The sequence below is a fragment of the Eubalaena glacialis genome, chromosome 15, assembly GCF_028564815.1.
Source record: "Eubalaena glacialis isolate mEubGla1 chromosome 15, mEubGla1.1.hap2.+ XY, whole genome shotgun sequence".
NCBI classification, from domain to species: Eukaryota; Metazoa; Chordata; class Mammalia; order Artiodactyla; family Balaenidae; genus Eubalaena; species Eubalaena glacialis.
Window position 1 is genome coordinate 15,598,626 of NC_083730.1, and position 24,865 is coordinate 15,623,490.

The 24,865-nt window shown below is 34.9% G+C and overlaps 1 protein-coding gene across 1 annotated transcript in view; it reads right to left on the reverse strand.

Moving 5' to 3' along the window:
- The window catches only part of LOC133075097 (glutamate decarboxylase 1-like), a 94,431-nt gene that overhangs the window by 43,688 nt on the left and 25,878 nt on the right, over nucleotides 1-24,865 (reverse strand). Inside the window, 3 exon segments of the mRNA XM_061169224.1 lie at nucleotides 18,093-18,181; nucleotides 19,515-19,622; nucleotides 24,691-24,841. Coding sequence (XP_061025207.1) covers nucleotides 18,093-18,181; nucleotides 19,515-19,622; nucleotides 24,691-24,841 — 348 coding nt within the window.

Consider the following 24,865-nt stretch of genomic DNA (forward strand, 5'->3'; position numbering starts at 1 on the left):
TTAGCGGAGAGCAACTGCCCTAGGACTGACTGGTGATGAGAACTCTAGCCCAGGCGGAGTGAAGAGGCCTTGCTGAGTGCCCCGGACATTCAGTGGAGACTCTAGAAAGACCAAGCTTTCAGACTAAGGACAAAGCTCCAAAATACAGAACCAGTGCCCTAGGACTAAGCTAAAAACTGAAATAGATTTGCCATGATAAAGAATAAAACAAGCCTGACAAGATCAAGTATAACACCAGTAACCTAAGTGCCTGTCCAAACAAAACTCAGCACTCTTTCAATGAAGATGATGGTGTCTAGTCTCCTTATGCCTCCAAGGACTTGAGGAATTCAAATTCACCTATGAGGATTTCGGTTTGGAATGAAAAATATTTGAACCAGAGCTGAGTTCACTGTCTCAGTTAAAGTGATAGAATCTGAAAAACACTAAGAGCCCATGATCTGCTCACCCAATCATCCTACCCCTGGTGGGGGATCTTAGGTCTTAGGTAACCATCCGAGTGAAGCAGCCAGGGAGTGGTACATGCAAAATGCTGTGGCTTTGCTGGGCATGAGGGACAGCGATGATATTCTGAGAGGCTCAGTAATGGAACGGGGAGGCAGAGTACGGAGATTCTGTGTTGGAGAGGACAGAAAGGTGTGAGGTGGGTTACAAAGCGGAAAATGTAACTGGAAACATTATTCTGAATTCTCATTGCCTTTTTCCAAATGCACGAATGGTGTGGGTATAATGAGTGAATGGTCGTGTCGTCCTCACCCTTTTCCTATTGTCTAGTTCTGCCCGTCGCCCAGTTGTAACTGACCAGGCTAAAGGACAACTTTGAGAATTGCCTGGAGGGCAGCAAGGGATCACTGCTCTTGTTAAGAAAATGATTGAAGCAGGAGTATTGTTTCTACTAAATCCCCTCCTAACAGGCCTGTCTGATCAGCATGTAAAGCGGACACTCTAAGGTTAAGAGTATAGAGAATTACGTAAGGTGATGTCTTTGATTGCTCCTGCTGTATGGAATGTGGAAAGACTGAACGGGAGAGAGAGACCAGCAGGGACCGTATGCCTTCACAGACCTGGCTAAGGCCTTCTTTTCAAAGGAAAATTGGAGCCCAGCCAGTCTCACTTTGCATTCTTTTGGATGGAACCCAGTATACATTTACTGTTTTCCCACTGGGATGTTTGAATTCACGGGCATTTGTCATAATTAGATGAGGAAGGACTTGGAATTGATAAACATTAAGAGCCAGTTAATGCATTCATTGATATTATCATAATTGCCTCCTCGGAGGATTAAGCAAGAGGAGTTAGGAACTGTATCACCTACTTGACAAATACAGGCTGGCTGATAAATGCAGCTGAAATTCAAAGCACATTGAAATTCCTGGGAATTACATGGGTTAGAGCAGCCAGGGACATTACCATCTGGTGATTAAAGGCACACATCTATTCTAGTGGCTTTATTTTATAAACGAGAACACTGATCCTTAGAAAGTTAAGTTATAGAGATGATTAAAGGCTAAAAGGGACTAAAATTCCAGTTTTCTGACTTTCAGTTTACGTTTCTCAACTACACTAAAAATGATTTTTTCATTTGTTTAAATATGAAATATTTCAATCGTATAGAAGATGATTTAACAAATATCCATTCACCATCATTCACATAAACAAACCTTAACACTGTTTTTTGTATTTGCCTAAGATGAAAGAAATGTGACTTGCCATCTTTTCTGTGTACTCTGCAGCAGTGTTAATTACAGTCATCCTGTTGTACATTACACCCCTAGTGCTTATAACTGGAAGTTTGTACATTTTACCACCTTCCTCCGATAGTTAACACTGCTGCATGATATATAGGAAAGTTATCAAGAGCGTAAATCCTCAGTTCTCATCAAAAGGAGAAAATTTTTCTTCCTTTTCTTCGTTTTCTTTTTATTGTATCTCTATGAGATGATGGATGTTAGCTGAACCTTCTGTGGTAATCATTTCACAATGTATGCAAATCAAACCATCATGCTGTACACCTTAAAGAGGGATGTATGGCAATTATTTCTCAATAAAACTGGGAAAAACAGAAATGTAAATTTCCATGTTTTGTTGAAATGCTATTCTGACTATTTCCTGTCTCAAGAAGGAAGTTATGCATCCTGAAATTGGTGTGTATCTTGCTCACCACATTGTTACTTTTCTATCACATGTATATGAATTCTCACTTTCAGTCCCAGTCGTACATTAAGTTATTGATCTACTCCTCTGCCAGTACCCGTGTCTGAATTACTTGAGTTTTGCAGGAAGTTTTGATATTCTGTAAGGAAAGTTCTTCTTCCCAATACTTATGCTTCAGAATGACTTGGGTATTTGTGGTTCTTTATTCTGTTATAAGAAGTTTGAGATCAGGTTGTGAATTTTTGAAAAATAAACACAAAACACCGGCTGAGAATTTGATCGAAATTGCTTTGAATGTAAAGATTAATTAGAAGAGCATTCTATTTTAAGATATTGAGTCTTCTTTTAGATGGGCATACACTGCTAAATATGATTTCTTTTTTAATGTTATATTTATTTATTTTTGGCTGTGTTGGGTTTTCGTTGCTGAGCGCAGGCTTCTCATTGTGGTGGCTTCTCTTGTTGCGGAGCACGGTCTCTAGGCACGCGGGCTTCAGTAGCTGTGGTGCACGGGCTCAGTAGTTGTGGCACACAGGCTTAGTTGCTCCGTGGCATGTGGCCTCTTCCTGGACCAGGGATCGAACCCGTGTCCCCTGCATTGGCAGGCGGATTCTTAACCACTGTGCCACCAGGGAAGTCCCTACTAAATATGATTTGATGGTGTTTTATTTAGAATATACACCTCAGTGTTCACAAGGGTTTTGGTATAAAATGTAATTTTATTATACTATTCTATTTTGGTCTTATTAAAAGTTAGAATACATATATAAAATGGATTGAGGGGTCTCTCTCTTTTCTTATTCTGTGATAAAGTTGGTATTATCTGTTCCTTGAGGGTGTATAAAGCCCATCTATAAAATTACCAAGACCTGCTCTATGTCTCTATTATAGGGCAGCAAAGTTACTGAGTCATTTAATGTTTTCATTTTCTTCTATTTTTCTACTTCTTCTTAAGAAAATTATGGTAGTATGTCCTTCAAAATTACTAGCATTAGTTTTTGCTTTGAATTTTATTATGTTTTTAAAAATCTCTATAGAATCTGTATTTAAAGCCCTGTTTCCTCTTAAGTGTTAACTTGTACTTCTATCTTTTTATTGATCATTTTGCCAAAGGTTTGTTTTACTTATTTAGAATATCTTGAGGATACATCATTTGACAAGAGAATTTCTTTATTTTTTAATATTATGCTTATATCAGCAACATAGAAGTTAAGAATTTTTGGAGGCCAAAATTTTTATATAAATATTTCTTTTATCAAAGCCTGATATATTATTAGAGGTTTGACCTTTAGATATAGACAGATGACATACATTCCAGACTTCTCCAATTTAGATTTATTCTTTATACCTTGAAAATAGAAGGATGTTTTCCAACAAGCTCCTCTAACTGTATTTAGTTGAAATCAAAGACTGGATTAACTCTTCTTTCGTTGCATGCCTTGTCTACCCAGAGGGAGAGAAAAACCAATCCTGAGACATCCTTACCTGGTGAATAAGTTATAGAGAAGAGGAAGAGTTGCTGCCACTTTCTTATTCTTTCCCTGCCCTTAAGAACATCAATCTCTTTTATTTTAAGTAGTTGGTTTTAAGTTGTCTCAGATTAGTTGATACACATTAGATTATAAAGAAATAAAATAGGTCATCTATAATCCCTGTAACTGAACTAGAAGTCATTTACATCAGACCTTTAAGTATCCTTAAAATAATTTTTTACTTATATCCTATAGTTTTACAAATTGCATGATTCTTTTTTATTTGGAGAGAGATGTGATTAAAATAAATTCAGCTACTTCCATTCCAGAATGAATAATTGCTTCTCTCAATATCAAAAGGCCTTGTTCAACAATCTCATATTTTTCTACTTAGAATATCTATCCAAATAACATATATCATACTATTAATATATTAAATGCTCAGATAATGAGCTCTTTGGGTCAATTGTATACTTTATTTCAGCTCAAAGTAAATATATGATCTTTCATCAAATGTTGTGGTAGAGCAAAACATTGTGTACAATAAATGTGAACATTCATTCTTTCAAAAAACTAGCCAATTTATTGATGGCTGTTCAGGGGATAGAACTCAGTGAGGCCAGACTTTTCTATTTTAACTTTACTGGCTGATAAGCCAGTGATTCAACTGTAACTTTTTTCAGAATCACTGGGGATACTTTAAAAACAATATTCTGATCACAATCTCAGAAATTCTGATTTAATTTGTCTGGGTGGGTCTATGCATTTGTATTTTTTTCAAAAGATCCCTTGGAGAACCACTGAAATGGGCCAACATGTGGGGCCATGACCCAGAGTTTAAGAACTACTAGACAAAACAAGCTTCAAACACCCAAAGCACTGAGTTCCGGCCAAGTGATCTTTCTCTAGTAAAACACTGTAGAAGACTGCTTAATGACTGAGAAGAATGCCATTAAGACCTTGGCAAGATAATGTGTGAATAGTAATTGAATAATGTCACTGTGTTTTTAAAATTCTGCTTTTGCTTCCTCATGATACACCCACCTAAAACCTTGAAATTCAGGATACTAATGACCTGCTTAGGGCCATATATAATAACGAAAGAATTAACTTTTGTTTTATGTAATTGCTCCTGATTTTATGTCATTTTTATATGTGTGTGGTTTATGTGGTATATGCTCTTTGTATTAAATTATTCAGTACCATTTCCCTCTCTACCATTTCTCCACTGTAAACAGGGAATGAGAAATGACACCTGTTATAACACAGAGTACAACAGTTCTAAATTCCCTCATCCTATAGCTATCAAAACCTTGAAGCATTACATTTGTAGAGCTAAGTGCATGACACTCATTGATATACTAGGCATCACTGCACACCCATTATTTGCCAGGAATAGAATCATCCCTGGCCCAGAAGACGTTACTGTCCAGCAAGAGAGCCAGTTTGCCTAGCATGTCATTGCAACTAATGTACTATCCAAGTCAGTAAACATACATTAATTGTATTGTTGACACTCATGTCATTGGCCCTGGTTACAAAATGGTAGTCCCATAAGCAGTCCCTATCCTTGTAGAGATAATTGTCTACCTGAATATAAGTATCTATTATTGAAGGAGGCATTATTAGTTCAGAAAAAATTTCCTATGAGTGGGGATATATATGTAAAGACAGAGTTAAGATTTATAACTCAGTTGATTGTGTCCACAGGCCAGTTGAGCAAGAACTTTCTCTTCTGCTGTAGATGAACAAGCAACAGGAAAACCAGCAAACTGGTAATAAGTGTATATTGGGCACAGCAGTAGAGTTGTCAGTGGACAATATTGTGGAAATGTATGTAGTTGGAAGAAGCAATAGCCTGTGAGGACCACTGGATCAAGAGAAAACAGTTTACCAGGGTTTGATATAAAAATTGATGGGATGGTTCAGAAGACAGCTTGTACAAAAAGAAAAGTCAGATTGAATCTATGGAGCACTGTGCTGCACTGTCATTTTTTATCAGCCACATCATCCTATCAAACATATAATTGAGTTTCTAAAGAGCCATAGTTAATCATTTCTCTGTCTCCACTTCTCTGTTGTCATGGCAACAAATGTGGAAGACCCACTGAGTGATCAGTCACCTGAAATGAAGGAGAGAAAGTCTGATATGAACTTCTCTATTTTCCTTTGCTTGAGAAGAACCAGACAGAAGCCCATTAAATGGGATCCTATTAAATACTGATTTCTCCCAAATCTCTGTGACTCACTCTTATTTTCAGACTTCAGATCATCTATCAGAGTAGATGTTCAGATTTTCTGCCAAAGTAGAAGTTTTTCATGTGGCTCTAGTTGTAAAATATAGGCTCTTTTAATTATATTTGTAAAATCTTTCTCTCCTTGATTTATGTCTAATGAACATATTCAAGTCAATTATTTGTCTCCGTATATCTTATCATTAGTGATTCTACTATGAAGGAATACCTATCAATAGATCATTACAAATTTCGTTTTTTAGCAATAGAAGCAATTATAGACATCTTTGCCCCAAACACAATGGAAACGGCACCTAAAATCGATATTACTTCCTGGATGAATCCATCATGAACTTTTGGATTCTAATATTTTTTTGCATCTTGAAGTTTCTGCCAACGGAACGAAGTAAAAATAAAGTCCATCCACGTTATAAGATACAATTAATACATCTGGTAAAACGATTATAACAAACATGGTGAATCCCCAAATTTTAGTAGTATAGTAACAGGATAATATTTTGAAATATTTTGAAAATATTTTGAAATATTTACTGGTGCATGGTATTTTGTAACTCCTACTTGTCTCAAATCAACTCTCTAACCATTGAATCAAATCATTGTCTTACTTCAGAGGAAGTGCAACTGAGAACAAAGTAATCATTACTTTGCTTTAATTTTCCAAATTATTGTTCTTTATTTTAGAAATTACAAACAGTAAAACTTACTTTTTGTGGTGTACAGTTCTGTGGGTTTTCACAAAGGCATAGAGTAATGTATCCACCACTACAGTCATGACACAAAATAGTTTCATCACCTCCCAAATCCCTTGCCCTTTTATAGACAATCCCTCCCCCTGACTTGCAGCCCCTGGGAATCACTCATCTGATCTGTCTCCAATAATTTTGCCTTTTCCTACAATCTGTGCATAATTTCTTTCACTTATCAGAATGAATTTGAGAGTCATCTATGTTGTTACGGGAATCAAAATTTTATCTTTCTTACTGAGAGTATACAATGGAATATTTGCCACAGTTGGTTTATCCATTTACTGGCTGAAGGACATTTAGGTTGTATCTTGCTTTCGGTGATAAGAAATAAAGCTACTATAAACAAACATTTGCATGCAGGATTTATACAAACATAAGTTTATATTCCTCTTAGACAAATAACTAGAAGTGGAATTTGCTGAGATTTATAGGAAGTCTATCTCTAACTTTATAAGTAAAGGTCAAATTGTTTTCTGCTATGGCTGCACTGTTTTGCATTCCCACCACCAATGTAGGAGAGTTAGAGTTGGTCGACATTCTTGCTAGCAATTGGCATTGCCAATTTTTTTTTTTCATTCTAGTAAGTATGCAGTGATATCTCGTGGTTTTAACGGGCATTTTACTAATGAATAATTTGAGCATATTTTCGTGCACTTATTTGCCATCCACATATCTTCTTTGATGAAGTACCTCTTCAGTTCTTTTGCTTATTCTTTAATATCAGGTTGTTCTTTTCTTATGGTTGAGTTTTGAGAGTTCTTATATAATCTGCAAACAAGCCTTTTGTCAGAAACATGATTTTCTCCCAGTTTATAGCTTGTCTTCTCTTTCTTTTAACTGTATTTTCACGGACCTAAAGTTTTTAATTTTGATAAAGCTCCAATTTTTCTTTTATGAATTTTGCTAAAAACTTTTTGACTGACCCAACAAGTTTCTTCTTCTATATTTTCTATGTATAAGTTGTGAGCTATGGGTCAAGATTTTTGTGTGTGTGTGTGTGGCACCACTTACTTAAAAGATATCATTTCTCAATCAATTTATCTTTGGATCTTTGTCAAAAATCGATTTCCCATATTTATGTGGGTTTATTTCTGTACTGTCTATTCTGTTCCAATAATCTATGTATCTATCCTTTCACCAATACCACACTGTCTTGATTACTGTAGTTTTATACTAGGTCTTGTAATTGGGTTGCATGAGATCAGTCAAGATACTTTTGATTGGCAATAATTATGCACTTCAGAGAAGCCTTGGAGACTCAGGGTATAGAATTTACAGTATTGACCCAAAAGTCTGCAATAAAGTGTGTTTCTGTTCTTAGAAAACAGAAACAACTTAAATTTCTCTGATTTTCATAACAAGTTCTAAATGTCACAAATAAGTAGTAACATTTAGCCAGGTCTCACAAAACTATCTTTACTTGCATGTGATCTCATTTGGTATGTGCATTATTGTGAGAACTTGTGAATGTATAAATCAATCACCAAATACTCCAGCTCCTTTTGGTCCCTAATATACACCAGGTCCTAGCCTGATCTCTGCCTCACAATATTCAATTAAGAAAGTCTCTACCTTTGATGGCCTTGGAGTTAGGGGGTGAAAGGTAAGCATAAAATTTAGAGCAACATGATGCAAAATTGCTCTTCTAACTTAAGGGGAAAAACCCCACAGAAATGTTCTTTGCTTTAAAGGTCAAGGAAAAAGTAGAAACCAAATTTAACAAAGCTGTAAAACAACTCTATATAGTTGGCATTTTCATATTTTTGTCACCTTACTTCCTGGAGGCATTTAACTTTTCAATACAGTCATTGTAACAAAAATCCAGCACTGTTGAATGATCATAATAAATCATCTGTTCAAAGGAAAAATTTTAATTTATAACACTGTTAACGAATGCATTTGCTGTAATTATACATGTATCGATCCATATCATTTGAGAGGGGCTGAGTAATGTTGATTTTCAGAGTTATCCATAAATCACTGAAATGAAGTGCATGTACTAAAGTTAAATTATTGAACGAAGTTGTACTTTTAATTATGCCAATTATTCCCTGAGCTATGTGATCTGGGCAAAGGGAATTAACGTAAACTATGAATTATGTCATACCTCTAGCTCTTGGCTAAATCAGAGATAATTTGCATATGTATGGCTTCACTTCTATTTCTATTTACATTTAAATGATTTGACAAATGGAAATAGGGGAGCTGATACTTAGAAATACTGTGTTTACTACCTGTGGAAAATTAAATGTGCCATAAAATATTCCCAAGGGACCACAATGGTAAGATACTCTCAGATGGGGCTGCAGAGTTGCCGAGAGAAAATCTGAAATCATGGGTCAGCTCCAAGTACAAGTTCCAAATGTATTCGAGGTCTCTGTATCCAAGATTATTTGGTCTGCCTGGGAATACAGAACCAACCTCAGCAAACATAACATTCATCGTTTTGATCCAAATGTGTTGCTTGCTGTCTCAAAAATTTCCGACTCTCATAAATTTCTCTATATATCTCTTTATACTGGTAAACATGGAGAGTAGGAGCCAAAAAAATAACCTTTATTCTTGCTGTATTTCAGCCTGGTAGACACTGAGCTCCAGGGGCATGCTATATATAGGAGACAGGAAAACTGACCGACCATGGATCAGGGATAATTCATGGATAAAATTTATATAAAACTTCTTTTCCTGATAAAGTTATGACTCTTCCTTCTAGATTAATGTTACATTTTCTGATAAAGTCTGGTCATTTTATCAGAAAGGTAGTGTTCTTTGCACTTAGGAAATAAAATTATGAAACAAGAGTATAATTGAAAAATGTTTAAATTTTTTTCATTTTGTCAAATTATTTGAAATACTTTTTACTTAAGTAATAGATTCATAATCTTTATATCGTTCTTCTTTAAATAGTTTCAGATCATACCTTTCTTGTTACTGCCCCCATCAAACATCTACACACACTTTAGGTGCAACTATTGTCTATTTGTTCTGTATTGTGCCTCTGACACAAGCCTTTGCACATGGAAAGGCAGAATGACAAACTAGAAAGGAAATGAGTTTTGAACACTGAGTTCAAAAACTTATCTCAAAAAAACAATTTTAAAACTTGTGTTTGTAGTATTAATAATATTAACATGTATCTAGGGTCTGTATTTAAGACTTCAGGCACTGTTTAAAGAACTTAATGTAAACAAACTAATTCATTTACCTGTGAGGAATTCTTATTATTTATTATAGAGATGGGGAAAGTGAATACAGGGAGACCAGGGAACTTGCTAGTAAGGGGCAGTTTGCCTGGTTCCAGCATCTATGCTCTTTAAGCTGTTTGTCATGCTTTTTATTTTCACAAAGTTTGTGACTATGCCTTCTTTAGAAAACAGAATCAGCTAAAATAATATATGCCAAAGTGATTTTAATCTAGAAAATGGCTATCAAAAATTAGATTATTACTGGCTAGTATCTCATTTTCAACAAATGCTTTCATAGGATTTTCATAGTGCAGTTTACCAGTGATTTAAACTTAGGAGGTTATAGAACCCAATTAGACTATTTGTTTGTAATCAAAGTAAAAATTGCAAAAATATTCATAGCCTTTCAAGGACCATAGGCTCATAAAGTACTGCTAGAATTTATTAACCAAAGCTATTTTAATTATTTTATAATTTAAAACATGGTAAGGTTTGCAACTAGATGTACCAAAGCTGCTTCTTTAAGAAATTTTAAAGTTATTCTTAACAGGATATTTCAGAGTACTGGGAGGAAGCTTGGAGATGGTAAGACTGTTTGAATATCCAACGAACTGTAGAATTTAAGGCACAACAGTGTTTTTTTTTTTTTTAATTTATTTTTATTTATTTATTTATTTATTTATGGCTGTGTTGGGTCTTCGTTGTTGCACACGGGCTTTCTCTAGTCGCGGCGAGCAGGGGCTACTCTTCGTTGCGGTGCGCGGGGTTCTCATTGTGGTGGCTTCTCTTGTTGTGGAGCACAGGCTCTAGGTTTGTGGGCTTCAGTAGTTGTGGCACGTGGGCTCAATAGTTGTGGCTCATGGGCTCTAGAGCGCAGTCTCAGTAGTTGTGGCGCACGGGCTTAGGTGCTCTGTGGCATGTGGGATTTTCCCGGACCAGGGCTCGAACCCGTGTCCCCTGCATTGGCAGGTGGATTCTTAACCACTGCGCCACCAGGAAAGTCCCACAACAGTGTTCTTTATAAATGGCTATTAGTTTGAGAGTATACAGGTATGGTTTAATGGGATATCTATTATTCCTATAGATAGTTTAAATAACATATCAGCATAGCCACTATCATCACTTTATCAAGGAAGTGTCTTGCAAAGTTTTGGGTTCTTTTTTTCTATGTGAAAAGACATTCTGTGTAGGAGTGAAGATCAGAAAGATTTAATGCCCGTTCATTCTTACATTTGTGAAAGGAAAACTATAATGGGGACCTAGACATAAGAAATCTCACATGAGATGGGAAAAATTCCAATATTCTTGTAAAAATATTTACTGAATTTGTACCCACATTCCATGGAAGGGGTTTAGATTAGGAAAAAAACAGGTATATTTAGATGGACATTTTAGATGGAAAGGGTTGGCTACCATTCGAAATATAGCAAACAAAGGTGACAGGCATAGCCTCTGGGTGGAGCCAATATTCCTCATCTCTTGATGAAGGCTGGGCAAGCAGCTCAGGGGAATAGCAAGGGGCTGATTGGGCAGAATAAACATTAAAAGTTGTGTCCTAGATGGAGGACTAATGTGAAAGCCAGACATTAGAGGGAAAACAAAACAAAACAAAACAAACAGGAAAAAAAAAAGCCTGACTCTTCATTCAAAAGGAATTAAGGGACCAACTGAGCTCAGACAAATGCCAAACAAAAAACTGAAGACCCCAAGAATATAAAGCAATTATGATTCAGCAAAAGAGAGATTGTTTAGAGTCAATCCTGTGCCACTGTGACTTTTCTCCATTCCAGACCCACTTCTATAGGGCTGCACTGGAAACAGTGAAGGAATTAACTTAGACCAGGGTCTTCAAGCATTTCTTCTCAGTCTCCTGGGTCAGATAATCATTGAGCTAATACAAAGGATCTGAATTGTCAAATCAGACTCAGGGATCTTGTTCAGTACGAAGATTTACTAAGAATTTCTAGGATACAAGTAATTGCGAAGCACAAAGTAGACAGAGGCATGGGATTGTCAAAGAGTTCCCCAGGTCCTTTCTCGCTGGTTCAGACTACATTAACATATGAAGTCTCTAGGTAATGTATGATGCTACATTAATTACATGGAAGGGAGCTTTTTCAGTCATGAAACATCTCTACTTTATATTCAGGTAGCTATATAACTCGTGTGATATTTTCCAGAGAGCTAAGCCCTGTAAATCCATACATTTCATCTTGTTTTCTACACGCAAGTTAAATAAAACAATGACATTGTGCTAATATGGGTCTCCCTTTTGGATTCCTGAGCTACTGAGATCTAAGCTGTCTCTCAAGCTAGAAACTTCAGGCTCTCTGGACTTTTATCTTCTCAATGCACTTTGGCAAATTTACTGCCGAAACTTAATTCCCTATTACCTTGCACTGCTAAGTTCTTTTCTTGGATTATTGCAATGGCCTCTAAGACCTGCTCCTCCTCCAGTCAGTCCTTGAAACTGCCATCAAAATCAATGTCTTTTCCCCCCTCATCAATACAAGTTTTATTTTATTACCCCCATTGCATTCACTTTAGTTGTTTTCACATTGTCAAAATGCTAAATTTAAGGACCTGTAATTCTCTAGCTACTTGAAGCAGAACTCCGTAATTTTATACTCTACTCCAGCAATAGCAAACTATTTAAAGTATTTTTGATTCTCCACGTAACTCTGATTATCATTGCTCCACATTATCTGCCTGGTAAGAATCTAAATATTTCAGAACCCCTTTTGGATGTTGTTATATGTTTCAAGTTTCCTCTATGTGTTATGCACAATTCTATACTAGCACTTTGAATTGAAAATAACATTTAAAAACACATTATTTTCACTTTTTGGTCTACCCTGTTCTACCCTAAGTTCAGGAGACACAGTCTCTCTGGAAGTCATCTCTGTTGGTTAAACCAATGCTATTTATTATATGTTATATATTTGGAAAAAGTTCAAAAGAAAAAGATAAAGTTAGTAATATCCCTTTAAGAATTTTATGTTAAACTAAGTCTCTTAACAGCAAGAAAGGAGCCCATTTTATAGAATTCCTGTAAGTTATGGAAAGAAAGCTCACACATTATTTCATGTAATACAAGGTTTGTGTCAGAACCTTGGTTGAGAGAACACAGCAAAGGGAATCGTGTTCTGTGGATAAAATAATTTTGACTGGCCATGAAATAAAAAATAATCCAAGTTCAAGGGTGGGGGGGGATGACACAGGTTAATGAGTATTATCCTTTCTTTAATTTAAATGTTACAATTTTTCAACAACGTGTAAAATAGGTATCCAAATAATTGAAAATGCTGTATACCTCAAAATAGAGAGAACGATTCTTATTAGGTTCCTTGTTATTAACAAGACACTACTGAATAAAGCAGACTGTAGATTTCTCAAAACTCTACAACATATACTTGCTTAATTCACAGAACTGATATTGGAAGAAAGCACTGTTTTAACTAATTTATATAACCTATGCAATATATATTAAAGTATTCTTATGATTTAGTATATTCTTACTTCAAAGTGTTCATTAAGAAATAAAACCAATACCTAAAATTGTGGCTATAGGGACAAAGAAACTTGAGGCACATTTTTTGAAAAGGAAATGTTTAATCTGTGCTTGATAACTTTATGTAATGATAAGCAGTTATGAATAATGCATAGGGAAGAAACAGATTTATGTTTCTAAGTCTGACAAACCAGATTGCATTTGGAACAAACCCTCCCGAATAGAGCAGTAATTCTTATCAAGGGATACATTGCACTTAGATAATTAAACTGCTCTTCCCTGTATTTCACAAAGACACAAACTATCAAAGTCTGTAGCATAATCAATTTTATGTTTCCTCTGAGAAAAACTTTGGACATGAAATGTCTTATTTATATGGTAGAAGAACAATTGAAAAGAATCTCTATCCCAATTCATGTGTTTTTATTTCTAAAATATAAAAGTTTTCAGACATTTAACTTGAATGGATGCAACAGAGCTTGAAAAACAGAAGGGTACAATCTCCTCTGTAATGAAGAACCATGACAATATTTGATTGTACCCTGAATGATTAATAAAGATAAAACCAATGTTATGGAACTTTATTTTTACCTAGTCTAGCTACTGGGTTGGCCAAAAAGTTTGTTGAGGTTTTTTCCATAAGATGGCTCTAGTAGCACTTAGTTGTCTTTAACTTCATTCAAAACAATTTTGTTAGATTGTATTGTGACAGCTGTCATATCAGTGTGCATTTAAAAAAAAAATCAAAATTGGTGAATTTTTGTGTAGCCATTTTAATATTGAATATAGAAGAAAAAAAGCAACATTTTCAGCATATTATGCTTTATTATTTCAAGAAAGGTAAAAACGCAACTGAAACACAAAAAAAGATTTGTTTAGTGTATGGAGAAGGTGCTGTGACGGATCGAATGTGTCAAAAGTGGTTTGTGAATTTTCGTGCTGGAGATTTTAATATTTTAATATTTTAAATCTCTGGCTTTATTTGACATAATAAAAAATTAAATATGCAAAACTAACGATTATGCACTGAGCCTATACACAGCCAAGACTACAGATCTCTTATTGGGTCTGCCTTCCTCTTCGTCTATTGGTGGGAAATAATTGTTAATAGGCTATAAAGAAGGAGTTATACATATACTATATTAAATCCTTTTCCTCTTTGTATTTTTCTCTAAATTCAATTCTATATTTCCATTTATTTTTCTCATCATGTAATACTAATTTTTAAGATCTCAGCTCTCTTTGAAGTTACAAAATTATTTGATTTTTTCCTATATTGAGAAAATATCTTTTAATTTTTTTCAGCTTTATTGTGTTATAATTGACAATTAAAATTGTAAGATATTTAAAGCATGCATCATGATGATTTGATATACGTACACATTGTGAAAGAAAAAAACTAACACACACAGAGTGATTCAAAGTTTTTAAAAATATTTAACACAATTATTTTATTTTATTCTAACAACATCCCTGCAGTATAGGCACCATTATTATTCCTATTTCAGAGAAGAGGAAAGAGATCTGCATAAGTCAAGTGACTTGACAAATGGCTCGACTGGTAGGTAGTGTATGTGAATTGCATCAAGGCATTTAGCAGGTTCTTTGTCATACACACTTGAGAAAAAACCTGGCTAGCTTCAAATTTGGGTTTTATTACTTAGCAGCAGCATGCTGTTAGACACATTATTTAAACTCTTTAAATCTTCATCTTCTCATTCATGAAATGGGGATAATAAATCACTTTAAATCATAATATTGGGAGAAATAAATGAAACCATGCAAGTTAAGATGCTTAGCATACCGTAAGTGCTCAATTAATGTTAACTCTATTATCTCAAAAAAGGAGCTGAAAAATACTAATTTTATCATCACTGTGGAGCTACCTGATTCCATTTTGTGAACTATGGCCAATATACTTTTGGAGAATTATAAAACGATGCCACTGTTGTTGATCTTTAGAGACATTAAAAATGGCATTGCAGAAAAAAATGAATTAAATCATTGCATAGAAGTTTGGTAGAAGCCACAGTTCCTTCTAAATAAAAATGCAGGGATCAAAAGGCAAATATGTCAGCCCTTGTCATTCTCTTCCCTGACTCTCTGCTCCAAAATACAGAACGTTTTGTTCATCTGATTTATTGAAATAGAGAAACATCATATGTATTATTTTATTTTTTACAGAAACAGAATGCTACAATATGTTATTGAAAATGATTTCACCTTGGGAAGTCTTTATGCAACTAATTCAAGCATGTAAATATATGTTAACTTACCGAATGTTCATAATGGAACTTCTTTCTTTACAAGAGGAGGGATTTTTGTCTTTCTTATTTACTGATGTATTCTAACACACCAAGAAAAGTCCCTGACAGTTAATGGATTTTCAATAATCTTTCATTGAATTAATGAAAACAACAAATACATAAACAAAATTGAATCTATTATCTCTCTATCTATCAATCTTCAATGACCCACTGCCCTTTCATCTTCTTGCATAACAGGATAAAAGAGAATCAAACGTTCTGAAGAAAGAATATCATTTATAATATTCCTTTCTTATTATCTTCAGCAGTAAATCTTTAAAGTCGGTGTTTAGATTTGGTATTCAAAATCATATTGCAGTATCATAAATCTTTCCCAAGTCTTTGAATTTCATCAATAACATAGTCAACATCAGTTTGTCTTGTGGCAGGATTAGAAAAGACCATTCGAAAAAAATTTACTTTGTCCCCATAAGGCTGGTAGTTTAGCATGGCTGTGCCTTCCTCTATCATTTGTGCTTTAATCTTTGGAGCAATCTGTGTATAAATGCAAACATCATTAAAAGGAAATTTTACAAGTAAATACTGTTCCACATCCTAGATGGCTACATAACTATCATTAGCTTGAAGTAAATTGCAGGCAATTTAAAACTGTCAGGGATAATTTTTAAGAAGCAGCTTAGTACAGAGAAAAGGCAGCACGTTCTATCTTCATACTGTAGCTCTTGTTACTCCATGATTCACGATTACCAAACTCACAAAATAATGCAAGTGTGCTAGAATACATTAAAGAAGGTTGTGTGACATTTTATTTATATTTATATGGCAATTCAAGTAGAAGTATCTGGGAGAGGTAAAATGAAATAGAAAATGGAAAAGTAGTAGTATCTTTTGGTATTCTAACTTCCGCTCTTGGAATTATTACAATACATCTTGAGTTTTTCTACAAGGTCACTGTTTTGCAGCAAAACATAGTTTCTTTGTAAATTTTACAGAGACAAATTCTATCCGTTTAATTGTCTTGCACAGCTCCTAAAACAATACCATGCACGTGACATTAGATCACATTACGGTCTTGGGTTATTGTTATAAGACAAAGTGGTACTGAGACTCGGAGAGGAAGAGGAGGGCATTCTATAACTATTGAACGTGCTCCTCTTCTCGAAACTTCCACTCCTGCACACAGTTTACCTTTAAAATGCTACAGATGCTCTCCATTACTTAACTTTCCCATAAGTTTTTATATATGGCAGGGTATATATACATATATATTTGCTTATATAGTCATTATATGGTCAGACATTTCATTTAATGTCCTTCTTTAATATTTTAATTAATCAACATGACCATAAAATAAAAGGTATTAGTTATTGCCTGCAATATTGTTAAAAACTGCTTTATATTTCCCCTTTGCCCTCCATCCAGGAGCATGCGCAGATCTCTGAGAGGGACGGCTCTCTGGTGAGTGAGTGTGTGTATCTCCAGGAAATAGCTCGCTCTCTGTAGACAGGTACTCCACTAACCCTCAGCTGGTAGTAATTACCCTAGTAAAAGGTAACACTTACATGTTAAGAAAAAAAAATAAGAGCTTCGCTCAATAATTGCCTCAAACCACAAAATATTTAAACAAGGGGTATTATCAAAAAGCAAAACAAAACAAAAAAATTCTCTATTTTCTCTTAGGACTTAGAAGCCCAGTGAAATTTTCTTATGATATAAAAAGTTGATGCCCTTAAACACTGATACCGGATAGTTTGTGTTCAACTTCTCCTAGGGCAGATCACATTGCCTAAGATAAGTAGTTGTGATGTTGGTCAACTCAAAAGTGGTGGTGATACTATTATAAAATGTATGTATATGATGCATGTTTAAGATAGGTTAAAAACTTACAGTAAATGTATAGCTAAATAACACATAATAGTGGCGATTCTCTTTATTTTAATATACATTCTTAGGGTAAAGATTAAATCTCCTCATTGCTATGGCATTTATTTGGATTTTTTTCAGTATTGATCACTGATCTGTAATAAAATCCCTCCTAGATTCTTGCTCAGATGACCTTATGATAAATATTTCAAATGTGATAATTCTTCTCCAAGTACCTCTTCTATTGCTCATAAAAATTGTAATTATTTCTATTCTTGTCTTCTCCCCACTAAGCCTTCTAGCTTAGAACTCAAATTCTGTCTTATTCATTTTATACCTCTAAATCCTCTGGAACATATGGCAAGCATTAACTGATGAATGAATTAACCAAAGGGTAAAAAACTCAGTAGATTGAATATTAAGCATTCAAAAAATATTTTTCAATTATATAAATGATGACTAGATTAATTTGCAAAGTGACTGGTGGGTTGAGATTTCACTTGGTTCCATACAAATATTTTAAAAAATGGCTTAAGACCACATTACTGCCATCCACTAACCAATCAAACTAACCCAGACACATTATTTAAAAGGCAATATTAAAATGATAAATACCACACCATACACACACAAACTTACCTTTTGCAGTTCTTGATCTCTTCCAAAGTTTTGGGGATATGTTTAAGTCTTGGTGGGAAGTACCAGAAGCAGACATTGGTGAACTCAGGCTAAATCAAAAATTAAAATTTTACAAATATTCTTAAAGTTTTACCTAATTCTTTAGTAATTTTATAAGTATCCTTAAAGCCCTACCTAATTCCTTAGTTATCCCAGAAGTATTTAATTTAATTTAACTTTTAATATATTTTAAAATAATTTTTGAGGATCTAATACATATATCAGGCACCAAATACAGAGATAAAGGAAATGGTGTCCTCACAGAGTGCCCAGTCTTCAGCCATCCATCCCATGCCCATTCCTCAAAATATATTAAATATTTTAATGACAGTGCCAATTTTATATTTGAGTAAGGTCATTCAGGCTGTAGTATGGACAATCGATTAGGGGAGAGAACAATTGAGGGGAGGAGAATATTAGTTAATAGAATGTTATAGTAATTCAGGAGAGAATGGAGAAGACTTCACTGAAGCAGTGGCCACGGGTACAGATAGGAGAGTTTACATTTCCCAAATCTTCAAAAGATAGAATTGATCTTTGCTAGGTTTTCAAGATGAATTCAAGGCTCTGGCTTCAGTGACTAGATGTCTTTTATATAGATAAAGGGGTATAAGAGAACTTTACTTAAATCAGTTTATGAAAGCTCATTTCAGAGAGGCAGATAAATGATCAGAGAATGTACAGTATTAAAAACAAACAAACAAAATTTCTTTACTTCTAGTTTCCACTTAAGACTGAGCAAGACTAACCAAAAATAGAAATAATACAATCAGAGGGAGACAATGTAGAAAAAAGACCAAGCACCTTTGTTTCCTAATAGTTACTCTTACTAGCATGACTTAAAGCATGCCATTGGGTTGGCTGACTGGGCCTTGAAGAGGAAGATGGATAGAATACTAGCAAAACTCTCCATTTTTTCATTAATACTTACTTAGTACTTTAATAATGATTAACCAAGGATTATCATATAATTTAAAGCCCACTTTTTCTTATGTCATCTACTATCCAGAAACCCAACTGCATTCTCTAACATACAAGAAAAAGCTAGGAACAATTAAATTACTCTTGATTCAGTGCCATCAAAATCAGAAAAGCAATTATAACCAGAGTTTCATCTTAAAAATTTAAAAATTGAGTATAATCATCAAATTAGTCTTTTGGACCCTTGGCCTGTAAGAAAGAGAACTTAAATGGAAAAGTTTTTAAAACCTAAATGTTTTGCATTTAGATAAAATATTTAAAATAATTATTACATACAACTTTTAAATTATCTCAAAGTATTGGATAGGTAACATATTCAAGTAAAAAAATACTCAGCGAAGAAAGTATAGATACTTTAAATTCTCTCTCTCAAAAAAAAAAGCCCACTAATAGAGTCCTTACCTTTGCATCAAATACTAGCTTAAAGTTATCTTTTCTCTTTAAAACTTTATAAAAGTATTTTGCAAATTCCATATATCTGTTGATCTGTGCCTCAAAGCCATAGGTTCCCTGTAGTTAAAAAAAATCAAAAGCTTCATTCAAGTAAATACCTTTAAATTACACTGAAGTAGTTCCTGAAATGTATGAAATTTATTTAAATGTACTTATTTAAATAAATGTGATTATTATCTTACTAACAGTAGGTATTATATATTCTCACTGCATTCTTATTTCTATCCCCTCAACCTGCTTTTACTCCCTACTGTCTGTGGAACTTGAGGCAAGTTACTCAGCCTTTCTAAGTTTGGTTGCCTAGATCTACAAATGTTTGATAAATATTTTGACATGAATTTTTTATCTGTCTAGTATGCAGAGCAAATTTTTAAAAATTATATATAATGCAGTGAGGAATAGGAGAAATACGACAAATAAAGCCCTTGGCATACTGGCTGGCATAGTGCATCTTAAAACTAACAACTGTTGAGCTTCAGCAGTATATCAGGTATGTAGTTCAGTGCTTCGCACTCTTGGCTTAATTTACTCTTAGAAGAATCCTATAAAGTGGATAACAGAGGCACAGAAAAATCGACCAATCTGTCTCCACTCACCTTCTTTCCCTTGGTGATTTCCACTTGTCTCATGGCTCTAAGCAGTATATACAGGTTGATGACTCTCCCACTTGCATTTCCATCTGAGACCTCATCTCTGAACCTCAGACTCCTGCTTCACATAACTAATAAACATCTCAAAATAAATGTCCAAAAGTGAACTCCTGACCTGTCTGCACAAACTTGTTTCTCCCAGTCTTCCCAATCTCAGTAATACATCAATTTTATCCTTTAGTTGCTAAGGCCCAAAACATCAAAGTTTTCTTATCCTTGACCCTCTTCTTTTTCTCACTCCCCACATCTAATATTTTGGAAAATTCCACAGGATTTACCTTTAAAACGTAATTAGAATCTAATATATCTTAACCTATTCACTGCCACTATGCTGGCCCAATCACTCTCCACTGCATTACTGAAATTGCTTCCTAACTGGTCTCTTTGCTTCTGTCCATACGTTCCATGTATGTCCATGCTGAGGGTATGTGTTCATAGTTACTCTAGGCTTGTGTAGTGTAGAGCCTTTATAACCATATGAGGTGGTACTTCAGTGTCTCCTCAATACTTAAGGCTTTGTGATCAGAGCTGGCTTCACGAGCATACGACCTGTGCTGCCACACAGAGCCCATATTCAGAAGGGCTTCAGGCTTAATGCTGAATGCTCTGCTGTCGCTGTCCTGAAATTCTTTAAAATTTTATTTTGGACTTGTGTTTTGAAAGTGAAGTCCAGTGGGACAATGGATCATGCCTATGAGCTAAAGAGATACAGCCAACATACATGTCTGCCACTCCTTGCCTCCCCAGGCACACCTAGCCTTTGCACTGCACAATGAGCGTGGAATTCCACCGGTCCTACCATGTGTGGGAACTCAGTGACAATGCAAATAGCACGAGGTAAGGGTGCTACACCTACAACTAAGTAAGCGGGGATGCTAGGAGCCCCCAAGAGGCTACACTTTCTGTTTAAATCAGAACTTGTTTTCAACAGAGACCGAAGGCAATGGAGTTCTAAGAAAGAGTAATGACCGAGGAACACTTTCATTTACTTTCTTACATTATTTCCTCGTATGACCAGCTCATTCCACGTTAGCCACATTGATCTCCTTGTTGTGTCTTAGACACAACAGGTGTGCTTCAGTCTCAAAGATTTTTAATTGAGATTCCCTCTTGCTACACATCTAAATATTAGCGTGATCTCCTCTTCACTTTCTTCAGATTTTTGCACAAATGTAACCTTCTTATTGACAATTACCATACTATTTAAAATTATAAATACTTACCCCTAGCACACAACTTTTTATCCTTTTTCAAAGCCTTATTTTTCTCCACAAGAAATATATATGAATCAAAATGTGTAAAAAGCTTTGATTGTATGAACATTTGGTCAGATGCTCCCAACTTTCACAATTTTGAAAAAATATTGGTTTGGAGAAGGCATTACTAGTCTTTGAAATGCTTAAGAATAGACATGATTAAATATCAGTGGACTAATATTTTGAGCTAACCACTTTATCATTTGATATTTTTCTTTGAGGGCAATCTGGTTCAGGGGGAAGCTGTAAGTAATTAGAAGAAGAAAAAATTGCAGAAAAGTTAACAGAAATTATTGATGAAGAATATTCCTACTCTGAATTCTGAAGAAATGGGGCTAAATATCATTGAAATACTTGGCATAGAGTTTATTACTCTTCAGCAATTTTCCATATAGAGCTTTTGGTGGCATTCAATGCATACTAAATTGGCAATGAAAAATATCAGGATATGCATCCTCCTTGTGAACGTATCTTTAAGTTTCTTGAAAAAAATCTACAAAGATTGAATAGTAAAGACAATGGCACTTCTATTCTGAACTTAATTGGGCTCTGTTAGCCCAGGTCCTCCAAATAGCAGACACCAAGATGAGATTAAAGGTGCAAGGACTTTATTAGTGAAGTACCTGCGTGAAAGACAGTGGGAAGGAGCCAGTCAGACTGGGAGAGCTTTCAGACTGTGAATAAGTCTGACCCTAAGTGAAGGAAACAGGTGGGGAAAGGTGGGGAAGAAGCGTCCTGGACTATGATGAAATCTAAGTAAAATTCAGAAAGGCCCTTGGGAACTCTTCACACCAACTCAACTATCAAGAGAGTCTCGTGTCTCTCAGGAATGGGAATGCCTTAGAATCCCTGCCATGCTCTATCAGTCATTGACTGGGAGAAAACTTTGGAAAGCACAGCCTCAGGGCAAATGCAATTATGAATTTAAGAGAAGCAGATGGGCTCTTGGGCAATTAAGCTCCCTATAGCACTCTCCTGGCCAAACACAGTCATTTTATGAATATAAAACCAGTCCAACCCATGTAGAAAATCCAACCAAAATGAAGCTTTTGCATTAGATTTGCTTCTGCATAATAATCGATGTTTGTAGAATCTTACATTACTGTATGATTTTCTTCTTACTTACTTTTGTAACCTATCACAGTATTTTATGTAACTAATTTTATTTTTAAGAAATATGAATTTCATTAAAGATGGCTCCTCTTTCTACTATCAATGAAGTATTCATTCTGTAATTATAGCAAATGAGAAAAACTATAAAAATTTTATTTATATATCTGGACTTCATTCTTAATGCCCATTATTTTGTAAAGAGTACTGATGGAGATTCACATAGCAAATGTTTAAATATTTAGTAGTTATAAATCATGCTACAAACTTGCAAGTCAACTCCTCCCATTCAAGCCCATCATGGATATTTACCTGAACCTGATTTCTAGTATATAAAAGAATTCCCCTTTCACGGCATGCTGAAATTTTTTTCCTATTCCCAGGAATGGCCCTACTTATATAACGTGTTTATACACCATTTTTATGAAGTAGTCTCCATATGCAAAAGATGAGGAGCCTGCTTTCCATCACTACCCAGTGTGAGTGTTGGCATTCCCATGGTGCTATGAATTGTATGAATTTGTGGAAAAATATATATTTTGGATTTAGGTGAGTTGTCATCTTTGCTCCTTAGATTTAGTTCTCTTCATCCACTAGCAAGTTAATTTCTTTACCTATTTAACAGACATAACCAGCACAACTGTTGGGAAACATAAGCTAAATAATATACGTAAAGCTTTCTAGCCTAATACATGTTCAATGAATGGTAGATCCATTACTGTTGAATGGATGTATTCATTATTTCAGTGCCTCATTATCAAAAGAATTTAAGGTGAGTTACCAATGTAGATATACTATTCAAAGTGGTTTTTTTAATGCTTTTTTTTTTAAACATCTTTATTGGAGTATAATTGCTTTACAATGGTGTGTTAGTTTCTGCTTTATAACAAAGTGAATCAGTTATACATATACATATGTTCCCATATCTCTTCCCTCTTGCGTCTCCCTTCCACCCACCCTATCTCACCCCTCTAGGTGGTCACAAAGCACCGAGCTGATCTCCCTGTGCTATGCGGCTGCTTCCCACTAGCTATCTATTTTACATTTGGTAGTGTATATATGTCCATGCCACTCTCTCACCCTGTCACATCTTACCCCTCCCCCTGCCCATATCCTCAAGTCCATTCTCTAGTAGGTCTGTGTTTTAAACTAGGTGATTATAAGGTTAGGAAAAAGCAGTTGATGAAAGAGATAAATTTAGAAGAGAAAATGTTGCCAATATATTATATACTAACCAATATATTATTGCCAGTATATTATAGACTAACCAAAGTAGGATCATGAATTTGCCTCTGTGATTCATGTTACAGAACATATTTTTCTATTAGTGTTTTTTACTAGGAATTCCATATCCACCAAATAAAAATCTAACCAGCTCTAACTGCCTCTGATACTGACATCTGAGAAGAGTCCCTTAGGGTCCACAGGGTGGGTAATGTAATGTAGAGGACCAGGTCCCCAATATATTTAAAGATGCTGTTAGTTCATGGCAAAGCTTTCATCTGAACAGAACCTAATGCCCATCTTCCTATAGAGTACTGGGAAGACGGTGATAGAAATAGCTTCCTAAAAGCATGTCAATTATTTAAATTAATTTTAAATAAGGGACAGTTAAAAATTATAAATAAGGGGCAGAATGAGGGTGTAGACATGTCCTGCTGTTGTCATAGTGTTTGGAGAGACAATATATGCTGCTCTTGCCTCTAAGGTAGATTGAACATTCAGGCAATTAATAAGTGTTCACATCTGGGAATCTATATTGACTTCAAGTAGCTTGACCTATTTCCAATTACAATTAGAAAAAAGCAGTTTTTTTTTTTTAAAAAAAGAAGCTGCAAACAAGTTTATATTCCTAACAGATTTTATTCCTGCCCCTTGATAGTAACAGTAAAACAAGCTAAAAATTTTTCCACCTCAGTAGAATTTTGAGCTCAGAAACCAAGCTTGCCATTTGCAATTAGAAACAGAGCAGTTTCTTTGAGAAACTTTAAGAAAATAAAAAGACTATAATTTGGGAAAAGGCACCCAAAGAAAGCTCTAAAAATTGTAATTGGTTATACTGGGTATCCAAATAAATAAGACCTAATAAAAGAGATGGCAAATTCCTACCTTTGCCTTCCACGTTAACCAGAGCTTAAAGATATCAACATGTCGGCCACACTGAATACTTTTATCCCCAGTGTCAAAGTCAACATTGTAGAGTTTATCAGGCTGGAAAAGGTATCCAGCTTGCATCTGGTTACATGCTCCCAGAAGACCCCGAAAAAGGAATAATATATCTACT